At 39.6% G+C, this 23,773-nt stretch overlaps 1 protein-coding gene across 2 annotated transcripts in view; it reads right to left on the minus strand.

The window, feature by feature from the left end:
* Positions 1-698: 698 nt before the first annotated feature.
* The window catches only part of MOV10 (Mov10 RISC complex RNA helicase), an 892,455-nt gene continuing 869,380 nt past the window's right edge, over positions 699-23,773 (minus strand). For both annotated transcript variants that reach the window (XM_044076939.1, XM_044076940.1), the window contains exon 22: positions 699-2,204. In XM_044076939.1, coding sequence (XP_043932874.1) covers positions 2,164-2,204 — 41 coding nt within the window. In that variant the 3' untranslated portion in view covers positions 699-2,163. The remainder of the gene's footprint in view (positions 2,205-23,773) is intronic.

Below are 23,773 nucleotides of genomic sequence, written 5' to 3' on the forward strand. Positions count from 1 at the left end.
TCATTTGCATATGTACTAATCTTCGCTCTTATCACCATTAATGTGGTACCTCCTCCAACGAAAGACATTTTAAAACAAAATGCTTATTTTAACAGAGAAGAGTATACTGCTATCAAGAGAAATGGTAACTACTAACCATTCCTTTTATTTCTGGTGACATTCTTTTAAATTGCTATTACATAATGGCTCTGTGGGTGTCACTAACCATGATTTCCAGCCAATCATACAAGCAAGTTTCAGATCATATAATAATAGTAAATTCTCTAACTGCAATAATTTAAATGGTAGGAATTCTGAAACAAAATACAGCTGCTTCTCGGTATCTTCCATTTATGGAAACAAAACAGTAAAGTGCTAAAGACTATATGGGATGGGGGGGGTCTTTAATATGATTAGCATAGCTAAGCACTTTAGAAAAGCAGAACTTATTTGCTATTAATGAAGTGTAAGTACACAACTAATTATTGTTTACACTTTTTTTGTGGTTTAGGAGAAGAATGATTTCACAGTATTGGCCTATATTAGTTCCTAGGGGAGGAATAACCCTTTACTATGCACACAGTCTGCTCTCTAGACACAATACAAATGGTAATTAAAAAATATAATACACACACACACACAAATATATATATATATATATATATATATATATATATACATACACACAAATATATATATATATATATATATATATATCTATATATATATATATACACATACATACACACACACAAACACACACACAAGATGTAAAGATTTTACTCCACTCAAACCTCCCACAAGTTTATAGATTGTATCTTTCCAGTTTTCTACCATAGAGTTAAAGTAACACATGCGCAGCCTTAATGACAGAGTTGTAGTAGTCAGCAGCCTAAACCAAAATGGCAGAATGGGAAGAGTACACTTTTCATCTTGCAAACTACATCTATTTTTTTTTTGTACTTAAAACTTTCTCCTAGTGTGAGAGGATTTAGAATATGGGTACATAATCTGGCCAATTACATCTTTCAGTTTAAATCAAGAGTTTTTTTTTTCAGATTCTGACGCAATTTATTGGATTGGCAGTTTGAGAATAAGACAAAATGGGCTGATTGAGGTTTTACTTTTTTGACACAGTTATTTAGATTATTGCTTTGGGGCACAAACATTTGGATAATTTTAGACCAACTGTTTGATTTTGGTAGCAGATAAGGTAACAAATATTCCATTCAGCACATTTTACTGGCTGTGTTTGCTGACTAGCAGGGACACCTACAGAATACACAATCAAAGCCAACACAGAAACAAAAGCGGAGGACTGCAAAGGATTCCAGCCAGTTATCTGTATGAATGCTGATGTACATTGGAATGAGGTACAGACAGGTACATAGTATGGAAGACTGTGATTTGTCCAGTAATACTTTTGTTGGCACTTGAATTGTCATGTTGTTGATGTGCTAGCATATCGGATGCTGGTATCCCATAAGTCATGTTAAGGATTCCTACAAATTTATGGGACTCATTGAAAGAGCGAGTTTCAGGCAAGTTTCTCTTTTTAGTTTTACATTTTCTCTGAGTGTGTCGTCTCAGAGGAAGTAGATTATAGAGACTGGGGTAAGTCAGTGCACTGAAGGGTAGTCCCCCAACAAAAATAAAGATTTAGTATTGTATGAATGATGATGGTTCAGCATTTTAATGTGGCATTGTGCATTGCTTTAAATATGGTTGTGACTAAAAATCTGATGTCTTGCTATAAACAAGCTTTCATTCCAGAAACCAGAACTTGCCTGTCGTATTACTAAAGGGGATGTTGTCACTCTTATACAACATGTTTACATGAATAAAAGGTCATTTTCTACTAGCCTTGATGGCAAATCACCAAAAAGCTACTCTATTCTCAAAAACCTGAAGCAGAACAGCCATTTTCAGCAACAGAATGACTCTGATACAATGGTTATTTGAAATGGCTTTAAAACAGTAAAATATGACATATGGCGTGAATCATCCAGCAACTAGCTTAATTAACTAAAATTCAAGAACTTGTTCAACTGAAGAGTCTGAAAGATGCAGAAATCCATCTCTCTTTTAAAGAATCTTTGTAAATTGGATTCCAGAGTCCAGTAATAGTATCCAACTTTGTATTTTGTATTGTTTTAGTGAACAAACCTTAATGGACAACCAGAATCACAGGTCATTTCTCCACTCAGGTTCAACATTGGCGGTCTCTACAGAATTGAAAAAAAAATGTACAACAGGAATGTAGGTTAAGTTCAACATAAAAACAAAATTTAAAGTGCATTAATTATAACAAACAAACAAACAAAAGTGTGAGAAAGAATACATTTATCCATTTTGTAGCCTAATCCCTCGAAGTGGAATGTTTCTGATATCTGATCCACAACACACAGAATCTTATTAGTATAACTGTTCTGCTAACACTATACATGCAAAATTACAGGTCCTCCTAGGATGTTGCATTTTACATTATCATTTGGCAGGGACAGACAAGACGTCAGGTTTCAAGTATTCTGTTTTCTTCACTAGTAAAAACAAAAGTAGTGGGAGTTCTGACCATTGTTTTTCCTAGCTCACTCGGTGGTGTTATGCCACTAGTATGCTTAGCATGTAGTAGTAGACAAGGTCCAAGGAGAAAAATACAGTCCTAAAATCTTCATATTTTACATGTGAAGCACAGGGATTCTGGCTAGAACATCAAGTCGCAGTCTCTCTTGCATTTCCTTCTGCCAGCAACCCTAAACTGACTGTGCCATTGCCACATCTGACCACTGTGTTAATCTAAACTGGGCTGTTTAAAGGCACTCTGCAGGATAATTACACCCCATGCATTCTCCTGATCTTTAAATAGACTATTTGCAAGGCTACACTCCTCTACCCTACTTGATTTCATGGGCATATACATGAAAAATTAAGCAAAGTGATTGACTGTATTTTCCTAGACCTTTTAAATGTTTATTTCTCACTCCAGTCAACTCATCTTAATCACGATGGTCTTTAACCCAAATTAGTCAAGCAGCTTGCAGTCTCACATTTCTCACAAACTATGCGTTGAAAGAACCATATGACATCACACACCTATTCAGGTTAAGTGCATCTTGGTACCTACATGGAACTATTTTCAATATCATCGTTAAGTGCATGTCTTTCTCTACAGCTGCTTATCTAATACAGTATGGCAATGACACCTTGCTTTTTTTCTGCATCAACCAAGGTCACAACCCATCTAGACTTGACCTTTTTCCAATATCCAAAACAGGCTAGAAAATTCAGGCCTTCTACTAAACTCGTAAAATGTCATTCAGTGGCAGACCCTCAGTTTATCACCCAGAGGTAGTCTTTATCAAAAAGTGGCAGCAGTATTAAGAGTATAAAACTGCCTGGGTTCATAACTTCTTCTTCTTCTTTCGGCTTTTTCCCGGTTAGGGGTCGCCACAGCGGATCACCTTGTCCGCACATTAATTGGCAGTGGAGTTTTACGGTGTCGAGTTGCCAGCCCGGCGCCCAACCTTCCACAGAAGGCACACTCACATGCACACCTAGGGCCAATTTAGAGTGTCCAATCCACCTACAGCATGTCTTTGGGATGTGGGAGGAAACCGGAGCACCCGGAGGAAACCCACGCGACCACAGGGGGGACATGCAGACTCCGCACAGAAGGCACCCCAGCCGAGGATCGAACCGGAGAACCTCTTGCTGTGAGGCGGCAATGCTAACCACTGCACCACCGTGGCCGCCCTGCCTGGGTTCATAACTAATCAGTCTAAATTTGTCCTTTACATCAACACAGCTATATATATAAAAAAAAAAAATCAAGAACTTCATTACATGAGCTAAACCTTTCCAGCAGGAAAAAAATATACAACTTTCAGTCCATACATACATATTACCAGACCTGTTTTGTGTTTTTAGCATACTAACCCCCCCCCCCCATCTGATGAATTTACCAAACTGATACAAGAATAGTTAAGTTTCCAGCTACCCTGCCAAGTAGTACAATGTCTAGAATAAAAAAGTTCAGTGGTTTGAACTGGCTCATTATATTCAATCTTTCAGCTCAAATTTGCAGATTTTATTTTCTACAACCCTAGCAGACCATTGGTCATTAAATGCACACTCTCGTGCTGCTGTCCTAGCTCTACACTGCAGTTATCCCTGACCAAGGGTAATTCTTCACGGCCAGTTATCATTAAACAAAATGATTTTCTTACCCTAAATTAAAGAAAACATTTTCACAGCTAAGCACATTCATAAGAGTTTAAAACATTCATTAAAAGATTTTTATGATCTAAACTTTCTGGAAATGTGTGCACCTCAATATAATAACTACAAATGATGATTCTGACTTTTCTGTGTATTAAACCTTGCAACATGCATCATGGATTTATTAGAGAACCTACTAAAAGGATTGTTTTGAAATACTAGCACACAAATCTTTCATTCTTACTTCCCTTCCCTACTCCTGCACCTCTCCAAACGTTGCAGTCGTCCTTCCATACATTATTGTTACAGTATTCCAAACTGTTTGGGTTATCGCTCACCAAATAAGCTGGACGTCTGCCTTGGTGCCAAAACCTTCCTTAGAGCCATACATCGAATATATGACCTAAGCCTGCAGGCACAAGGGTACAAAAGTGGATGCATGAGCACTCACTGCCAGTCCAAATGCAGGTCTTGCACTCAGAGTGTTCTGCGCATGGCTGTTGGTACCAATGGCCTTCACTCATTCAGATAAGTGCCCTTTTGGGGAACCTTCCTTATTTTTTCTCAATTGCAGTGCTATTTGTTACTGTATTAGATGTCAACTAGGAGGGGAAAGGAGAACTGTGGTAGGCAGATTTGCTACAAGGATATCCATTCTTACTGTCTCTTCTGCTTAGATGGAGAGCATGACTATAAAAACTGTATGATCGGTTAGTTCTTTGTTCTAAAGGCCTTGACATCATGATTTTTGTCTCTCAGCTCCTTCTTAGAAACTCAGCTCTTTAAGCACCTCACCCAAGCAAAGATAATGAATTCTTCTATCCCCTGATGTCCCTCTCATTCAAAAGAGAAAGAAAGTTTAAGCAGCTTAGGCCTGATATTATGATTGCCCCATCAGACTAAAATGTGCCCACAGAGGATTCAGAACTCGGACCCCTACTCACATGCCTGCTATAGTGACCCTGCAGGAGGCAGGTATGGCATATAAAGTTTGCTCATTCAGAACAACCAATGACGTTGAGAAGGGGGAAACCCACTTAATTTCTGAAGGACCAAAAGTCATACCACAGATCATGTTTAGAGAGGAAGTTCTAGGCTCGCTCATTGAGTGTCAGATCTTCCATAAATAAAGTAGACGTCGTACCTCAGAAAAAGAAACAAAAAACTAAAAAATATTTCTTCCCCTCAGATATCCAAGGAAAAGGAGGATAGATTTTCACAAGGCCTGTTTAAGGCCATGATAGCGTTCAAGCCACCATCCTTTGCAGGTCCTACTCCTACTACTGTTTCTCTAACCGTTCCAAAATAGAGAGACTTAGATTCATCTTCTGAGAATGAATCAACTTAGAAGAGCACTCCTTGCTCTATTCATCTCAAATCCACTCACCAGGCCATATGCCCTCTGATGGTGAAGAGTCCTTTTCTCCTAATTCCCCTATCGAAAAAGTTTAATTTGGGGAAAGTACTGTTGATATGATAAAACATTCTGTATGGGAATCAAAGCAGATTTATGAAGTTCAAAGCTAATATAACCTGTTGGAAGTAGGCACTCCTGCTCCTGCATCATTTGTGTTGGAGGCTTTCCTTGATGCCTTTGCATCCACTTCCACTGCACCTGACTCTCAGCCACCACCAGCCCCTAAAAGCCCGACAGGTTTTACAATGTACATGAAGACCTGAAATTTCTGTACAAAAACCCTGTGGCAGATCTGTTTGTGTTTTCCACATCTAAGTAAATAACTTTTGAAAGGAGCACTGAGAGTAGTGTGTCTCCAAGTGCCTGGAAGAGTCGGACCCAGTTAGTAAGGAGCTTGCTAGTACCTGGGGTACTAAAAAAATAGCTTGAGGAAAGTTGAAATCTTGGGAAGGATCCCAGAATTGCAAGTCCTTACTGTCTTCGTGAAGGTTGGTTTAAAATCTGGTCGTTGTTGGAGAATTTATGTTTTCTATTTACATTGAAGATCTGTAGCTCATAGTAAAATAAATAAATTAATTGAAATTAAATTAAACCATCATGTAACTTATATCCATAGATAAAAATTGTTGTAAGAACACAAAGTGTTTTGTGTTCTTACAACAATTTTTATCTATGGATATAAGTTACATGATGGTTTAATTTAATTTAAACTAATTTAATTATTTTACTATGAGCTACAGATCTTCAATTTAAAAAGAAAACAAATTCTCCAACAACAACCAGATTTTAAACCAACTTTCACGAAGACAGTATGGACTTGCAATTCTGGGATCCTTCCCAAGATGTCTCCTTTCCTCAAGTTACTGTTTTCCACATCTACAGACAAGCTCTCCAAGTTATTTTCTGCTGCCAATGCTCTTTCTTCAGATAAGACAGGAGGGCAATTAACAGATTAGGGGGGGAAGCTTTATATGTGCTCCACTCCAGCTTTCAAAGCTCTGAATTATCAGACCGAAATAATTAAATACTTATCGCCTGTTCTGGCCAACTGAAATAAAACATTGTCCCTCCTGAGGAACCAGGCAGTAAACAGGCCTTATCTATGGTGAATCAGGATTCCCAAGTGAAAGGCATGGCATGAAATGCAGATATAATGCAGTAGAAGCTTCCTCTAGGGACAGCTGCTAGAGGTTCTGTGCTCAGGAGACACACATGGTTACATTCTCAGCTCTTCCCAGAGGATATTAACATAAAACTTTTAGACTCTCCTTTAAACAAGGACCTTTTGTTTGGTCCAGATGCTGACAGTTGTTTCAAACAATTACTAGAACAAGGTAAAATTATGAAGGACTGCAGATGGATTGTTTACTTCTGTGTCCAGATACCAAAGAACTACCATGGAAAACAGACCTATTTTGCTCACAAGGAATTTAAGTCTTTCCATAAGTCCAAGAAAATGCCTAGGAAAAAAATATCAAGACAAACCAGACAAGGACTCTAGATCTGGGGGGCCTCCCTACTCAGACAAGTCTGCCTGACTCCCCCTCTGTCAACTTTCTCCACCCTTCAGTCCATCCTTAAACCTATGCAAAAGGGTCATCTCATTCCTAAAAAGAAATAGCAACTCATCACTTCATATAAATGGGTTCTTTCCATCATTCAAAATGGGTACAAAATGACTTGAAAAGAAGGTCCTCCATTCTTTGGCATCCCTCCTTATCCTCGTCACAATCAAATGTGATTGCTCTTTCCCATCACTCAAGCTTTATTACAGCAAGGCACTATAGAACCATTGCTTCCACAATATGTGGGATAAGTGTTCTGTTCCAGACCATTTCTCATTCCAAGAAAAGGAAGGGACTGGAGACTGATGCTGGATCTCTCCATCATAAACACGTTCATGCTCCATCTTTGAAGATGCTGTCCCTACACAAGCCTTCCTGGTATCTCTGGAACTAAATGATACCTATATCTCTACATTCCTATTCACCCTGCTTACAGGAGATTTCTGAGGATTTCTAATGGCTAATCAAATTTTCAGTTCTCAGCTTTGTCTTTTGAACATTCTATAGGCCCCAGTCTTGACAAAGTTTTTCACCCCAGTCATACCTTACTGCAATCCAGATATTCCCTTATTTTGATGACCTATTAATGTAGGCATCTTCTCAGCAGATACCCTTGACTCATCTCAGCTTCACCTTGTCCCTAACTTCAGGGGCCTTGAGGTTCACAATCAACCTAAAGAAGTCTGCAATGAAACCACCCCAAATCTGAGTTTTCTTGGGGTGCAGACTAGACACTAAGCTCATGAAGACTTTCCTACCACCAGACAAAATGCAAAGCCTAACCAGTTACTTCTTTTCTCCTCTTCAGCCCTGTATTGCAAGGGAGATCCTCAGAGCACTGGGATTCATGGCAGCAACCATCACCATGGTCGTCTTTGCCAGATCCATACAAGGATGATCCAGTTGTACCTGAAATCCAACTGGTCCCAGCATTCTCATTCCCTGCACACACAAATTCCTCTCCTGCCTTGCTTAAATAAGGAAATCAGGTGGTGGATATCACAGATAAAGCTCAATCTCTGTCTGTCATTCAACCTGCAGACACTGCAACAGGAGCTGCACACAAATGCATCAAACAATGCATGGAGAGCATGGACAGAATCTAAGAGCTCAGGAAAAATGGCCAACAAAATTAAGATCAATGTACATCAATCCAAAGGAGATGAGGGCACTAATAGAGGCCCTGTAGATCTTTGCTCATGCTTGGAAACCAGGTCACTTGGAGTGTTTGCAGACACCACAATGGTCATGTGGTACATAAAGAAGCAGAGGGTCACTAGATTTTGTAACTGTGCAGATTGGCTGCTTTGGCATGGCAGTAAGCCACAAAAGCAAATCTCTCTGGAAGCAGTTTACATTCAGTGACAGGACAATGTCCTGGAAAACTTTCTAAGCAGATCAAGGGAAATACAAATGGATGCTAAACAGGGAGATCTTTCTAGACAATTCACACATGGGGTGTCACATATCTAATTACCTCCACTAACAACAAAACTTCTGCTCTTCTACACCAGAACCTACTGTCCTCAAACTTGGAAAATGAATACAATGGCTTTTCCTTGGAAAGGGAGATTCTTGTATTCCTTCTCTCCACTTCCTGTGGAAAAAAAAAATGTATTTGCTTTTACTGTACTTGTGTTTCTACCTACTTCATTTTACTTTTGCATCATCTTAAAAATACTCAATTGTATTTATTACTGCTTGGTGTAACTCATTCTAAGCCTTTTGGTTTAAACACTTGGGCTTCGGACCAGTTGTTTTGCACTGAGAGGGTTTGTGGTCTGCACTGTTGTGGCAGAACAGGTAGCTTACATCCTTCTAGGTTGGGAACTGCTGATTGAGGGCTCAGTGTCTGTTATTCTAAAAGTGTATTAATTCTGGTTTAAGCACTTGGGCTTTCAGGCCAGTTATTTTACATTAAGAGGGTTCGTGGTCTGCACTCTTGTGGGAGGAGAGGCTGGACTCCGCCCTTCTGAGCTGGGAATGTCTGGTTAAAGGCTTATAGTGCATGCATATCTGAACTGCTTCTTACCGAAGTTGGTGCGCCTTGTTTGCTGTGGCATAGAGTGGATTCGGGCCTGCTGGATCTAGCTTTGTTTGTGTAACTTGAGCACTAATCCAGACATTCTCTAAAGTATTCAGTTGTATTTATTACTGCTTGGTTGTAACTTAATTAAAGTGTAACTATCATTCTAAGTCTTTTGGATTAAGCACTTGGGCTTCAGACCAGTTGTTTTACATTAGGAAGGTTTGTGGCAAGCACTGTAGTGGCAGGACAGGTAGCTTTCATCCTTCTAAGTTGGGAACTGCTGACTGAGAGCCCAGTGTCCAAGGGTATTAGTTCTGGTTTAGGCACTTGGGCTTCAGGCCAGTTATTTTACATTAAGAAGGTTCGTGGTCTGCACTCTTGTGGGAGAAGAGGCTGGACTCTGCCCTTCTGAGCTGGGAATTTCTGGTTAAAGGTTTATAGTGCCTGAATATTTGAACTGTATCTTACTGAAATTGGTACACCTTGTTTGCTCTAGCATAGACTAGATCCAGGCCTGCTGAATCTAGCTTTGTTTATATGCTTGTTGTTTGTTTGCTTGTTATTTGCCTGGAAGCTAATTCCACCTAATACGCGGCTTCTCAGCGCTTCTGTGGATCACTAGTGATATCTGCATTGCTTACTGTACTAGTTCCTTGTTTCACTTGAAAGAAAGTTACTGTTTGTCGTTTTTGCATTTAGTTACTTGTAACACATTGCACTCAAGTTACCTGGCACTTGCTCACTAAAGCAATTATATAAGTCAGCACTAAAATTAAAAGCACTACACCCTCACTCCCCACTGGCCCTTGTTTTCAATTATTAAGGAATTCCCAATATTATTCTAGCATGTCCAAAGGTCAGTTGTCAATCTCCTCTCTGGTCCAGCTGGTGAATCTGGGAATCTTGAGGCAATGTTATAACTGCCTCATGTACACAGACAACCCTCTCCTCCTCCCACATAACACAAATACTTGCGAGAGATGCAGCTATTTAGCCAAACTGGAGGCTGAGCTCTCTCAACTCAGGACTGGCAAGACCAGACAGGAGGAGAAGGCAACTACACACACCACAAAACCAGCCTCACATAATGCTACCACACCACTGAATCAAACACATAAACACACAAAGACATACTCGGAGGCTCTGAGTAAAAATTTACCTAAACAGCAGAGGCCTCCAAAGCAGACACCCAAACAACTGCTACCTCAAGACACCCCACAAGCAACACATAAACCACAAAAGCAGTGTGAAAAGCAGTCACAGCCCTTAAGGCCAAATACAACACCAAACATACCTGTCATAGGTGACTCCATAGTCAGACACACTGACGTCCCACTCACCAGGCTGAACAAGGAGAGGGTCACAGTAAGCTGCCTATAGGACGCTAGAATCCGCCACATAACATAAGCACTCTGGTCACTCCACAGCAAGTACAAATATGACACAGTCATTGTCCATGCTGGTGTGAACGACCTGAGACGTACCTCCCTGGACTACATGAAAAGAAACATAGAGGAGCTCTCTGATTATGTAGCCCAGGCAGGTATGACCCTGACCCTGAGCAGTATCCTTCCTTCACCAAGAATGATGCCACAATATAGAGACAAGATGATCAGCTTTAACAATTGGCTTAATGTCTGGTGTCATTCAAAGGGGATCCAGTGTCTGTCTGCCTGGGATGACATGCTTGACAAGCCACGCTGCTTTGCAAGGGATGGCTTGCACCTGTCACCCCTGGGATTCTGGATATTGGCTAAGGCTCTTGCCACCCCCATAGTGCCTTTTTTAGGCAAGGCTCAAATTCTAAACCTACCACCCTAGAAAACAAAAATGGGAAGAAACTGAGGGTAATGCTGCTCAATGCCAGAAGTCTAAATCTCAAAATGCACGCACTCGAGGCCCTTCTCAGTATGGAGAACATCGATGTCTGTGCTGTAACTGAAACCTGGTTCAAGGCTCCTGAGAGCACCCCGGCACTATTAGGTTTTACCTCATATCATGCATTCCGGTGGTGTGTAAAACTGCAGTGATTAAATTACATGTAGAGTTAAGATATTTTCTCTTTTTATTTTTCAAGGATGAATGTCTAGATTATTACCTTTGGCTTAAGCTGTAGACAGGTGTTTTTGTAGGTATGTAAACTTTAAAAATAAGATAACATAATGAAAGCCATGAAAATGTTAAGCTTCTTACAACTGCAAAGATATGAGCTTGCTTGTTTTCCACTGGCAAATGTTCAGTGTAGTCAAAATGTCCACAGCTGAGGGCAGCTGTGCATTTTTTTTCTGAGTGAAATTTACAAAGACTTGTTGCCGAGTACATTTCCATACAGAAAATCTGTTTGCAGGTGCAAGCAGTTAATCTTGAGAATTCTGCATATTCTTTGCAGATAGAAATGCAAAATTTAAAGGTACAATGGCAAGCAATTCAATGAAAAAAAATGAAGTCTGAAATTATGGGAAATGAATAAGAGATAGCAACCTCCTTAGCAGCCTTAACACTTTTACTGCAGTTAACATAACAGTGTACAATTCAAAATTATTTAAAGATATCCAGTGCACTTTTATCTTGGGGCTAAAAGTTGTTGTTTTCTGAAAGCATACAAGCTATTTTTCAAATTGGGAGAGGAGAGAGATTGACAAGAAAAGATGGTCAGCAATCAGTGTAAGTGGGAACACAGGCTGTAGCATGTGCTTTAGCATGGAAAACCCTAATTTTAGGTTAGAGAATGTCTGTACTGGCAACCATCAATTTGGGGTAATTGTTCCCTTCTGAAGGTTAAACTTTGTGTTTTGAAGATGTTCTTAGTTTTATGTGTTTGTTCCAAGTTAATAGAGGATGGGGGTATGAAGATATGCATAGTTTTATGTGTTTTCCAAGTTAATAGAGGATGGGAGTATTCTGCATTTAGTTTTTTGTTTGAAAGTTTTCATTAAAACAAAAATTCTTGAAAAATGTGACATATGTTCAAATGAAGATCAGAAACAACTTTACAAAAGATCAGCCTACCAAAAATTAGTATATGCATGTAACACAAAAGCTGGAAATGCACATTCAAAAAAATGTCATGCATAATAAGTGGGAACAACAGCTTTTTATCATGATGGCTAAGCTGTCCATATTATCCTGGAATGTGAATGGCCTTAGAGGTATAGAGGAAAAGGAAACCGTACTGAATCATATTAAGAAATGCAGAGGGCAAATAGCAATGCTGTAGGAGACCTATTTGGAAAGAAATGAGCATGCGAAGTTGACAAAGAGAGGATATCAGAACGGATATTCAGCAGATATTCAGGGACAGAAGAAAAGGGGAGTAATTTTACTAACTGCTAGAGGGCTACAATACTGATAGATGAGAGGAAAAAGACAAAAGTGGTAGATTTGAGGTAGTAAGGGGATATTGGCAAGGGATGAAGATTACAATGGCATGTATTTATAGTCCTCCGAAAACTGCTGTTATGGAGCTTAAGAAAATTTTGTAAGAAATAATCAGCTTTCAGCAGGAAATATTTATAGGTAGGGACTGGAATTTGATTTGTAGGGCACCACAGTGGTACAGCAGATGGTGGTGTTGTCACACAGCAATAGGTTCCTTTGTTCAATTATTTGCCATGGTGCCTTCTGTGTGGAATCTTCACATCCTCTCTCTGTTTATGTAGGTTAATTTTGGGTGTTCTGGTTTCCTCCAACATTTCAAAGATATGCAGTAGGTGGACTGGATACACAAAATTAGTCATAGGTGTGTGTGTGTGTGTGTGTGTGTGTGTGTGTGTGTGTGTGTGTGGTGGAAGAACAACCTTAGCAAGGCTATTCACCTAGTGGTATGAAACCTGACTCTAGATGATCGTCACTGTTGAAGTGACACCCCAAGCCCATCTGCAAAAATGGGAAAAAAGGGTTGTGGATGGATAGATGGATGGACTGGAAACTGATTTGCAATAGTGAGGATGTACCACAGGGATCTAGAAAAGACCAACACAAAAGGGTAGATTTCTGAAGAGATTTATAAAAAATGTTTGGTATGGAAGATGTGAATTCAGTAGTAAGATTTCAGACAGAAGTTAAATATTATTCCCCAAAGTACAATAACTGGGCTAGACTAGATAGAAATTATATTTCACAAGAACACGTGTATTTAATTGAAAGCTCTGGCACACAACAAATAACTATTTCTGATTGTGTACCAATAAAAACAAAGAAAAAAAATGCAGCAAGTAAAAATAAGACACTGGTGCTTTCCCACCTACCTGTTAGAGAGGAATTTAAGGGATGGGAAGAGGATATTATTTGAGAGTTATTAGGGAAGAGAGAAATATCTTCAGAAGTTAGAGCCAGTGACCAGTATAAAATAAAAATAGAGTTTAAAATGGTCTAAATAAAAGAGAGATAAATGGTTAAGAAGTAAATGGGTCTATATTATATAATCAAAAAATAACCATGTTGAACGCTCTAATGAGCGAAAATACAGAAACTCGAAATCCTTATTGTGGGCGGGCCTGCACCCCCCTTGCTAAATATATATTCAAACTCCGAGATCGCACTACAGTGAGGAAAGGGAAAATATCCCACTCTTCGCTGCACTACAATCTCAATAACCGAATTTCAAGTTCCAGCATTTTCGCTCAGAGTATTCGACATTGTTATTATTTGATTATATAATATAGACCCATATAAATTACTTAGATGGGCTGACAAAATTAAAGTGTTGCAGAATAGGGGAAATCTCATGAACAAGAGGAGGAACAAATGTAGAGTACTGAAGAGAAATTAAGGGAATATCTTAATAATATGCATGAGTTTAGAAAGATTGCAGTTAAGCAATCACTTTTCAATAACTTCAAAGCACAAAACTTTTAGCACAATGACAGAACAGAGCACTGAAGGGGTTGTTGCCAAACTTAGAAAACCTACACCAAGAAAAAAAAAGATCCTGTAGAAGTTTAATAGACATTCCAGAACTTTTATGCAAATTTTTATAAAGCAGAGAATTGTGGAAATCAAGAAAAGGTACAAATAGAAATATTTATGGAAAACTTAATTATGCCAAGGTTAGAGGTAGATGAGGCTCAACAACTAACAGTTAAGATAGAAGGTGATAATAACAAACAGTGAAGTATGATCAATCTTTATAAAAGTCTCCATGAACAGATGGTATTCCTATGGAAATCTTAAAATTAGGAAATAAGAACGTGATTTTAACAGTATTTAAAAGGAGGGGAAGCTCCAACATCTTGGAAGATGATGTGCTGGCTGTGTTACCTAAAGATGACAAAGACCCTTCAGGCTCAGCTTCATATAGACCCATTTCAATTTTAAACCCATTATTATAAAGTGTTTATGTCTATACTAGCTAAAGGAATGGCAAAGGTGTTGCCTAAATAGATAGATATGAATGAGTGTGGTTTTGTGAAGTGGAGGCAAACGTGACAGTAACAGAACAATGATGATCCAGAAGGAAGCAGAATGAAAGAAATTACCTCTGTTGTTGGGTGTTGATGCTGAGAAAGCATTTGACAAAGACAGCTGGATTTTATGACCAGGGCATTGTAAGCATTTGCATTCCCTGATACAATAATAAGGTTAATTAGGATATATGAACAATCTGAGGCAAGAATTAAAGCAGAAGGGTTCCTCTCAGATAAGCTGCATTTGAACAGAGGAACCAGGCAGGGGTGTCTTCTTTCCTATTTTACTTGCTTTATATTTAGAGTCATTGGCAAAGGAAATAAGGGGCTCAGAAATACAAGGATACAACTGGTATGGTAATCAAGAAAAGTTGGCATTATTTGCAGATGATATTACTTTGCACCTGATAAATTCAAAAAATGACATCTCAGTGTTGTGCAGTCTTTTTGGAATATAAAATGAATGAAGATAAAACCAACAATACAGCTGTAAATTATGTACTCGCACACAAATTTGTTCAGCAATACCCATAGTTATGGGGACATGATAGGATGAAGTATGTATAGCAGTATGGATTAAAAAGGTTCTATTTATGGCAGCTAAGGATATGTTGGAAGAGACTAAACAAGAGAGAATACAAACATTGAGGAATTGGAAACTCTTATTTATGGATATGGATAGTAAGATACAAGTAGTGAACACGTTTTTTAGTCCATTTACTCTAGTATATGGGTCAGGGATATTTTCATCAACCCAAGGAGAAGTTATGGAAAATAATTAGTAAATAATTAAGGAATTTATCTGGGAGGGAAAGAGGGCAAGGGTTAAGTGTGATAAGCTGATCCTTCCAATAGAAGAAGGTGGTATAGGTTTACCTGATTTGAAGGGATAATTTAGAGATACACAGTTAAAGCTCTTATACATAGCACAAGCAGAAGGTTATAATTCAAAGTAGAAAGGGATGATGATGCAGCAAGGGGGGGGGGGTTCAAAATAGGGAGTGGGATTTTGGATGCAGATCCTTAAGGAGAAATAAAACCACCATACAGAATATTATATTAATAAACCAGTAGAAAGCATTCTAAGAACTAAACCAATATGAGAATGGAGAAATTAAATTTTGCCAATAGAGATGACTGCAAGTAGGGGTACAGAAAATAGGTACAAGAGGTCTGGAATTTACTGAAGGAACCTGGCAAAGGAACCAAGATATTGGGAGCAAATACCTCAAGCCAGAAAGATAGAGTGGGATGAGGCCAAGAAAACATTTGGATTGCAGGCTAGAGACTGCCTTCCCAACTAGTGCTGGATTGCAGAGTACAGGGAAAGAGAAAGGGATAAGGGAATTTTAAATGAAATACCTGTTATAGTAGAGTTTTTGGTTGAATCTAGAACAAAAGCAGCTGTTAAAAAAGGATAATTAGTAGGGCGTATAAAGTATTGCAAGATAACTATAAGAATCAAACAGAGGAAGTTAGAAAAGTTTGGTAAGAGAGATGGAAAAGCAATTTACAAGAAACCAATAGGAAGACATAGGTATGTTACCGAAGCATGCAACCAAGTCCAGAAGGTTTAGGATGTTTGCTTGTGAGTGTTTGCAGAGGTAGCAGAATTCAAAGAATTTTTCTTCATGTAGATAGCAAATGTTGGAGGTGTGATGGAGAAGAAACCGGTAACTGGGAACATATGTTTTGGGAGTGTAATTAGTTGGCAGATTCTAAAAATTACAAAGATTCTATCAGAAATATTAGGTGAGCAAATGGCTATAAGTAAGGAATTGATTCTTTTGAGCTGGAATACAGGATCTGAATTTCCAAGACATTGTAAGGAGTTAGTAAGTCTAATTTTGCTGGCTGCCAAAAACCAATTACTAGAAAATGGAAATCAAAGTCTACACAAACTGTTTTTGAGATGCTGATTATTAAAAAAGAGATAAAAGAACTGGAAGAAGGATTTGTAGAAAAGCGAAGGAGAAAATTACATAGAAGTAAATGACATTGTGGTAAAGAATAGTTGTGTAAAATCTTACCATAACCATAGATATCCTTCTCTTCTCTGTTGTTATATTCTTTACATGAGGGATGACTGCCATAAGTGTCCCGACATCCAGCCAGTATACAAAAGCCTTTTACCACTGCAGGGTACTTGGGACATCGCATATAGGCCTGCAGACAGCATAGGCCATAAAAGTGATGTCCGTATGCACCATCCTCAGAACTGAATACCCCAGGAGGAACACCAGATTAGGGAACAAAAGGAAGCAAACATACATCCACAGAAAACATGAACCAGGAGGAAGGTGGGAGGGACAGAATACTGCAACATGAAAGAGAAGGACATATATGATTATGGTAAGATTTTACACAGCTATTCTACGTCCTTCTAGTCCTAGTTTGCAGTATTCTTTACATGAACTACAGTACCATAACTCGTGAAGAAGAGAGGGAGAAGATAGGGAGGAGGAAGGAGCAGAGGCACTCTCTAGAAAACCATGAAGAATGGCTCTAGCAAAGCCCACTCTGGGTATGGAGATGCCATCCAACTTGTAATGTTTAATGAAAGTGTAAACAGAACTCTAAAGTGGCCGCTTCCAAAATAGTAGTATCCAAAACTTTGAAAAAGGCACCAAAAAGACAACATCTCTAGTAGAATGATCTGTAACAGGTGGAAAGAGATTTACCATGAAAAACATAAAAAAATTAAATGGCCTTTGGAAACAGGTCTTTTCCCAGAGCCCTGGGATGAAAAGAGAAAAAGAGAAAAAGCTGATCAGAGTTCCTGATAGTTTTATCCAAATAAAATCGGAGTTGTCTATGCGCATACAAGGTATATAGGACCCTCTCACTAGGGGACTGTGGAGATGGAAAAAGGTGGGCAAATTAGAAGACTGATTAAGTGACAACTCATTCACAACGTTGGGTATAAATGAGGGATTGGTACACAAAATAATCATATCTTTATGAAAAACTAGGAAGGGTGGGCAGGCCATCAAATGCCTGAAGCTCAGACATCCAGAGGTGATGGTGAGTAATAGCACAGACTTCCAAGTACAAATTTGCAGAAAAGCTGTGGCTGCAGGTTCAAAGGGAGCCTCAGTAAGTTTTTCCAGAACATAATTTAGATCCCAAGGAGGGGGAACAGGTTTCCTGGGAGGCTTTATTTGAAGGATGCTTCTTAAGAAAAATGTTACCTCTAATCTAGAAGCCAATGGAGGAGTCAAAGGCAGACAAATAGAAATGACTGATAAATGAACTTTAACATAAGAAGAAAGACAAGCCAGCCTTCAGCAGTTCACACAAGTAGGATAGAACCAAAGGAATGTCCACAGAGTGGATTTAGGTTATGGGAGACAGACACCAGATGGAAAACCTCTTCCATTCTGATGAGTAGGATTTCTTGGTATTGGGTTTCCTGGCCCCCTACAGAACCCTAAGCTTGACCTCAGTAAAGGGGTGTCTGAAAGGAATCAAAAATTTATTACCCACAATGTCAGATGTAGAGTTGACAGATGTGGGTGTATGAGAGATCCCTTGGTCTTGTGTGAGAAGATCCACCCTGAGATGCAACTTGTAATGATTGTCCTTGGTTAAATGCAAAAGAAGTGGGAACCAATGGCCAAAAGGGAGTCACAAGTAAGATTTTTAGTTTGTCTTTCTGAATCTTCAGCAAGATTTCCTGAATGAGGGGGAAGGGGAAAATATGTATAGAAACATTCCTTTTCAAGAAATTGAAAGGTGTTTCACATTCCAGACCAGAGGATCTAGGACTGGTAGTTGTCTGTTCAAAGTGGAGGCAAAGAGATTAACTTGAGGTGTACCCCCCACCACTGGAGAATGTCCAGAAATACATCCCTGTGAAGCATCCATTCGTGGGATTGAGTCATGGACCTGCTGAGTGCATCTGCCACTACATTCTGATTGGGGGAGATGTACACTGCCTGCAGACTGACCTGGCAATGATCTGCCAGCTCCCATACCATGAGAGCTAGCCTGCACAGAAGATATAATCCCCCCATGTGTCTGTAAACAGTCTTTGGATTTTGGTGTAAAAGGGCATGGGAAGCCTGAACAGCCAGCAGAAGAGCTTGCATTTCTTTTATATTTTTGTGTTCTTGCTTTATAGACAGGGACCAAAGACCCTGAAACTTTAAATTTGCAAAGGCTGCCCCCCAACCTATGTCTGGGGTGTCCGTGAACAGGACTTGAGTAGGAAGAAGAGGATGCAAAGGAAGGCCTGGGTTTAGTGAAAACTGCTGAATCCATCAATGTAGCTCTCTCTTTAGACAAGGATGAAGGGTAAACTCCAATGGGTGCAGATGCCATCTCCAAACTGACTTTAGGAACCACTGAAATTTCCTCATGTCCAGTTTGGCTGGAGGCAACATGGTGATATAGGATACCATAAATCCCAGCAGTTTGAGAAACTCCCCGGCTGTCAGAAAGTGCAAAAGGGGAAGGTTTTTGAAAGAGTCGATAAGATGCAGAATTTTCTTTAGAGGTAGGGAAGCCAACATTAAATCTGTCTGTATTCTGCATCTCAGGAAGTTGTAGTCCTGGGAAGGATCGAGGAAGGACTTTTTGAAATTAGTTGTGAAACCTAATCTTTGCAGAAGGGAAATGATGAAAAAAAGATGCTGTTGGAAAGTCTTTGGAAGTGATGCCTGGGACAGCACGTTGTCCAGATAAGGGAAGACTTGTATACCCTGGATTCTGCAGAAAGCAAGGACAGGAGCAAACCATTTTGCAAATACTCTTGGTGACACAGAATGCCAATGGGCAAAGCAAGAGAACTGAAAATGTGAGGAAGCAATAGAAAAAATGCAGATACTTCCTGTAGAGGGAATGAACTGGAATATGAAGGTAGGGATCCTTGATGTCCAGGGAGACCAGAAAAGTCTGTAGAAGACTGACAGGAAATAAAGTCTGTAGAGAGAGCATGCAAAAGGTTGCAACCCTTAGGAAGGTATTGAGGTGAGAAAGGTTCATAATGAGTCTCCAAGAACCATATTTCCTCTGCACAAGAAACATCCTGGAATAGAAATTTCTCCCCCTTTGGGGCAGCAGAACTTTTTGAATAGTTCCCTGAGTTTTCAACTCCTGAACATCTCTGGAAAAAATTGAAGTTGTTCTCGTGATGGTTTAGAAATTCCCATGAATGGAGGGAGAGATTTCCAGACCATGAAGTACCGTTTGTGGATAATGGAAAGGACCCAAGAATCTTGAGTAATGTGTTTCCAGGCTTGGAGGGAGACACTGAAAAAGGGGGATCTGGTAGAGGCATGTGTGGTAGTCACAGACTGCCTGGCTTGTTAGAAAAGGGCTGCTTCTGGGAAGGTGCAGACTGACAGGGCTTAGAAGCAGGAGCTTTCCTAGCCGTCCTCTTACCTCTAGGAGTGCGAGATAGTTTCCTAACAAAAGCAGTTTTAGCATGATCATTTCTTTGGAACTTTGGAACTGGAGACACAAAAACTTGCCTTAAATCCTGTAACTCCTTCCCTTTCTCCTGCAGCAACTTGAACAAATTAGCTCCAGCAGCCCCAAATAAGGCAGTACTGTCTAAAGGGGCATCCATAATCTTAACCTTGAAATCATCGGGGAGTGTTTGAAGCCTCAACCAAGAATATCTCTGAAAAGACGTCAAGACTGCTTACAGCAGTCATCCCTTATGTAAAGAATACTGAAACACAGGAATAGGAGGACACCAATGCATGCATAATCATGTTCCCGAGGAGTGAGATTTAATGGAAGGCAATAATTCAGCAATTTTTTAATGTTGGACTGTTAAGTAGCAAAGAAAATATATGCTATGTATACTATATTTAAATGGAAAATGTTAAAATGGTTTGTTTTCTTTTCTGTGAATATGTGTTTGTCTACATGTTAAGTGCTAATTTAATAAAGGTGTTTATAAAACAAAATCTACTGGGTAGCCAAAACCGTGGTCTGTGTGTGGTTTCTGTCTGTTGCATTATGTTCAAGGTGGCAAGAAGCTCAGGAAACAAGGAAATAGGTTACACCACAAAACAGTTGCATGATGCTAACAGTGTTGTATGATTATCAGAAAATCTGCAAAAAGGCAGTATTTGCATGAGTAGAGTTTTATGGAGAAGTTTGACTAGCTCATCTCTTCAGCAGTTCTAAAAGGTTTATTGGTCTTTCAGTTGATACCACATACTGGATTAGTTTATACAGCCTATTTTGCTTGTCACTGGTCTGAAGTCAGATTTGGTGTCGGCTACTTTCACTGTGTGGGTTCTGGTAGTGAGCCAGTTGCCCACCCATCTTGTGATATATGGAATTATGCTGAGTCCAGTGAGTTTATCTATAATACCAGAGTGGGGGATGGTGTTGAAAGCCTTGGCAATGTTAAGATAGGCTGTGCGCACCACCTTACCCTTGTCTACAGCTCTAGTTGCTTTGAAGAAGTCAGTCAGGTTTAGGAGACATGATCTACCTTTTACAAACACAAACTGAGTGGGGTCCAGAGTTTGGAGGTTACTTGTGTCTTTGTTCATAAGCTCCAGAATGATGCATTCCATGGCCTTGCAGACCAGGCTCATCAGGCTAATGGGTCGGTAGTTCCCAGGGTGAGTGGTGGCACTCCCTTTGTAGAGTGGGATAACCGTCACTGTGAGCCATTCCACAGGCACAAAGCCTGAAGTGAGGCTATGGGTGAACATGGTACTTGGGTGCAGTGCCAGTTCGTTCTGTAGTTCATGCAGAATGCAGTCTGGGATGTTGTTCAGTCCCATGGATGCTGTGTTCTTGGCTTTGGAGAGTGCGGTCTTTACCTGCGTGTTCGTGATTACACAGGCTTTGCAATGTTCCGGTATGGAGATGGGCCCTTTGGGGGGGGGGGCTAAAGTTTGCACTGAACCTGTCTTCCAGGATGTTGGCAATATCAGTTGGTTCGGTAAATGAAGTGCCATTGTGCTGTAGTTCCGAGCAGATCTGAGTGTTACCATTGACATTCTTGACATAGCTGTAGAAAGCTTTGTGGTTGTGTTTAGAATCCATGGCAATTTTATTTTCATAAGTAGCTTTGGAGGATTTTATGAGGGATCTCAGCTTCTTGCTGAGGCTGACCAGGGTGTTCCTGCAATCATGGGATTTTATTTTTTTTTTGCAACAGTTTCTTCCTTCTTTTGTAGAGTTTGTTTATGGCAGGGGACCACCAGATTGGCTTCCTTTTTTTGGAGGATAGCATCTTGATTCTGTTGGGGATGGCACAGTCCATGCACTCGTGTATGTTCTTATGCAGTGCTTTTGTATATTATTCAGCAGTCATGTCTCTATTTTCCATCTGTGTGGGTGAAGTGAAGTTGGCCACTTCTGACTTAAGAAGCATGAAGTTGGCTTTGCAGAAATTTTTTACAGTGATTTCCTTACTGGGGGGTGGGGGCAGGATATTACAGCACTGAAAATGGTGATGAGAACAAAAGGCCAGCAAATGAAAAAGTGCTGTCATTGTGTTGTGTCTGTGCACTGCTATGTTCTTTTAATCCACCTTATTAGAGAGAGAAATGAAGGAATGTATATAGCCATAACTTACATGCAACAAAAAAACTTCTACATACTGCAAAATACAATACAAAGTGGTCTACAGGCTACAAAATACAAATCTGTGTTGGGGGGGCAAGAACAAAACGACAACAATTTAAACTTTATATTATGATCAAACTTATAATCCTTTAAGACTGTATAATCCTGTGCAGGAAAAGGGGATGTTTGGAAAGAGTCTGCTGTCCAGCAATCACTGTATTATTTGAATATCTGCTGTTATGGTAAAATAACCCCATACAACTATACTATGTTTATCATAAAGATCATAGTTGCAGAACTTAATACAAATGTCCAGAAAAATACTACAAGATTATGTGTACCCCCCCCCCCCCAAACTGTGGATGATCATCAGTATGTACTTGCAGGACATTTACAGTAAATTCTACACCAAAGTAGCCTCTACATTTATGTAGGTTAAAGGCTGTGTGTGAATGGATGTCAATAAAGCAGCCTCACCAATATGTTGGAAAAGAAACATTTTTTTGAAGAAGCTTCCCTTGACAGTTGTTAACTGGTTGGGATGGACCACCATTCAGCAAATTTTATTTCTCATTGCTGAAGGCACTGTAACTATAAAAAGTTATGTACTCACCATAACGTTCCGTCTGTGTTGTCCATTTTCATTCTTTCTCAACTTTTGAGTTCAGATCCAATCCTCAGATCTGACTTGGCCTCTTCTTCCAGTTCATGGAACACAAATTCTCGAGCTCCTCCCTTACCTATAATTCCCTAGTTGCTTACCGTACCTCAGACCATGTTTGCTGCCCTTTAAACCTGCAAGGCAGCAGGAAATGATGAAACAATAGACTTTGGGACTCAAAGGAACAGTAGGTCCTCCAGCATCTTTTGATCCTCTCAAAAGTCAAAAAGGAGGGGGATGCAGGAGGTAAGTTTTGGAAGAATGTAAATGGACAACACAGATGGAACATTATGATGAGCACCTAACTTTATCTGATGTTGTCATTTTCGTATATTCCTCAAACTGTTGGGACAGAGTCTCCAGCTATCTAGATCCCAGGAGGACTCTAAGGAGGGATATTCCTGTACACTGCTGAGCCAAAGACTTCTCCTCCCCTAGAGTGATCCAATTTGTAATGAGCAAGAAAACTATGAGGATTAGCCCAAGTTGTGGCTACAAAAATATCATCCAATGAAAATCTACATAAAAAAAGGCCGAAGTTGTGATAGATCTGCCGGAATGTGTTTTGGTAAAGACAAGCCCAATTTTACATAAACAAAGGTAATAAAATAATTTAACCATATGAATACAGTCACTTTAGAAACTGTTTGCCTAAGTATGATTCCGAAAAGAGAGACAAATAATTGTTCTGATTTCCTGAAATTTTTGGCTCTATGTAGATAAAACTGTAATTGTCTGTGAACATCCAAAAGGTATAACATACACTCTGCTTTGAGAAATTTGGAAAGAAGACTGGAAGGTTGATAGTTGGACTATTGAGTTGCTACTGTCCACTGAAAAATCCTCATATGGTACCTTGCCAGTGATACCAGAATGACTGCTGCTCCCCCTTCTAACTCACCTCATCTGTTTGAACTCAAACCCATCTCCACTAACTTTATAAAAACCTTTTGTCCA

The sequence above is a fragment of the Protopterus annectens genome, chromosome 7.part0 (assembly GCF_019279795.1).
Source record: "Protopterus annectens isolate FY-2018-M chromosome 7.part0, PAN1.0, whole genome shotgun sequence".
Classification (NCBI taxonomy): Eukaryota; Metazoa; Chordata; order Ceratodontiformes; family Protopteridae; genus Protopterus; species Protopterus annectens.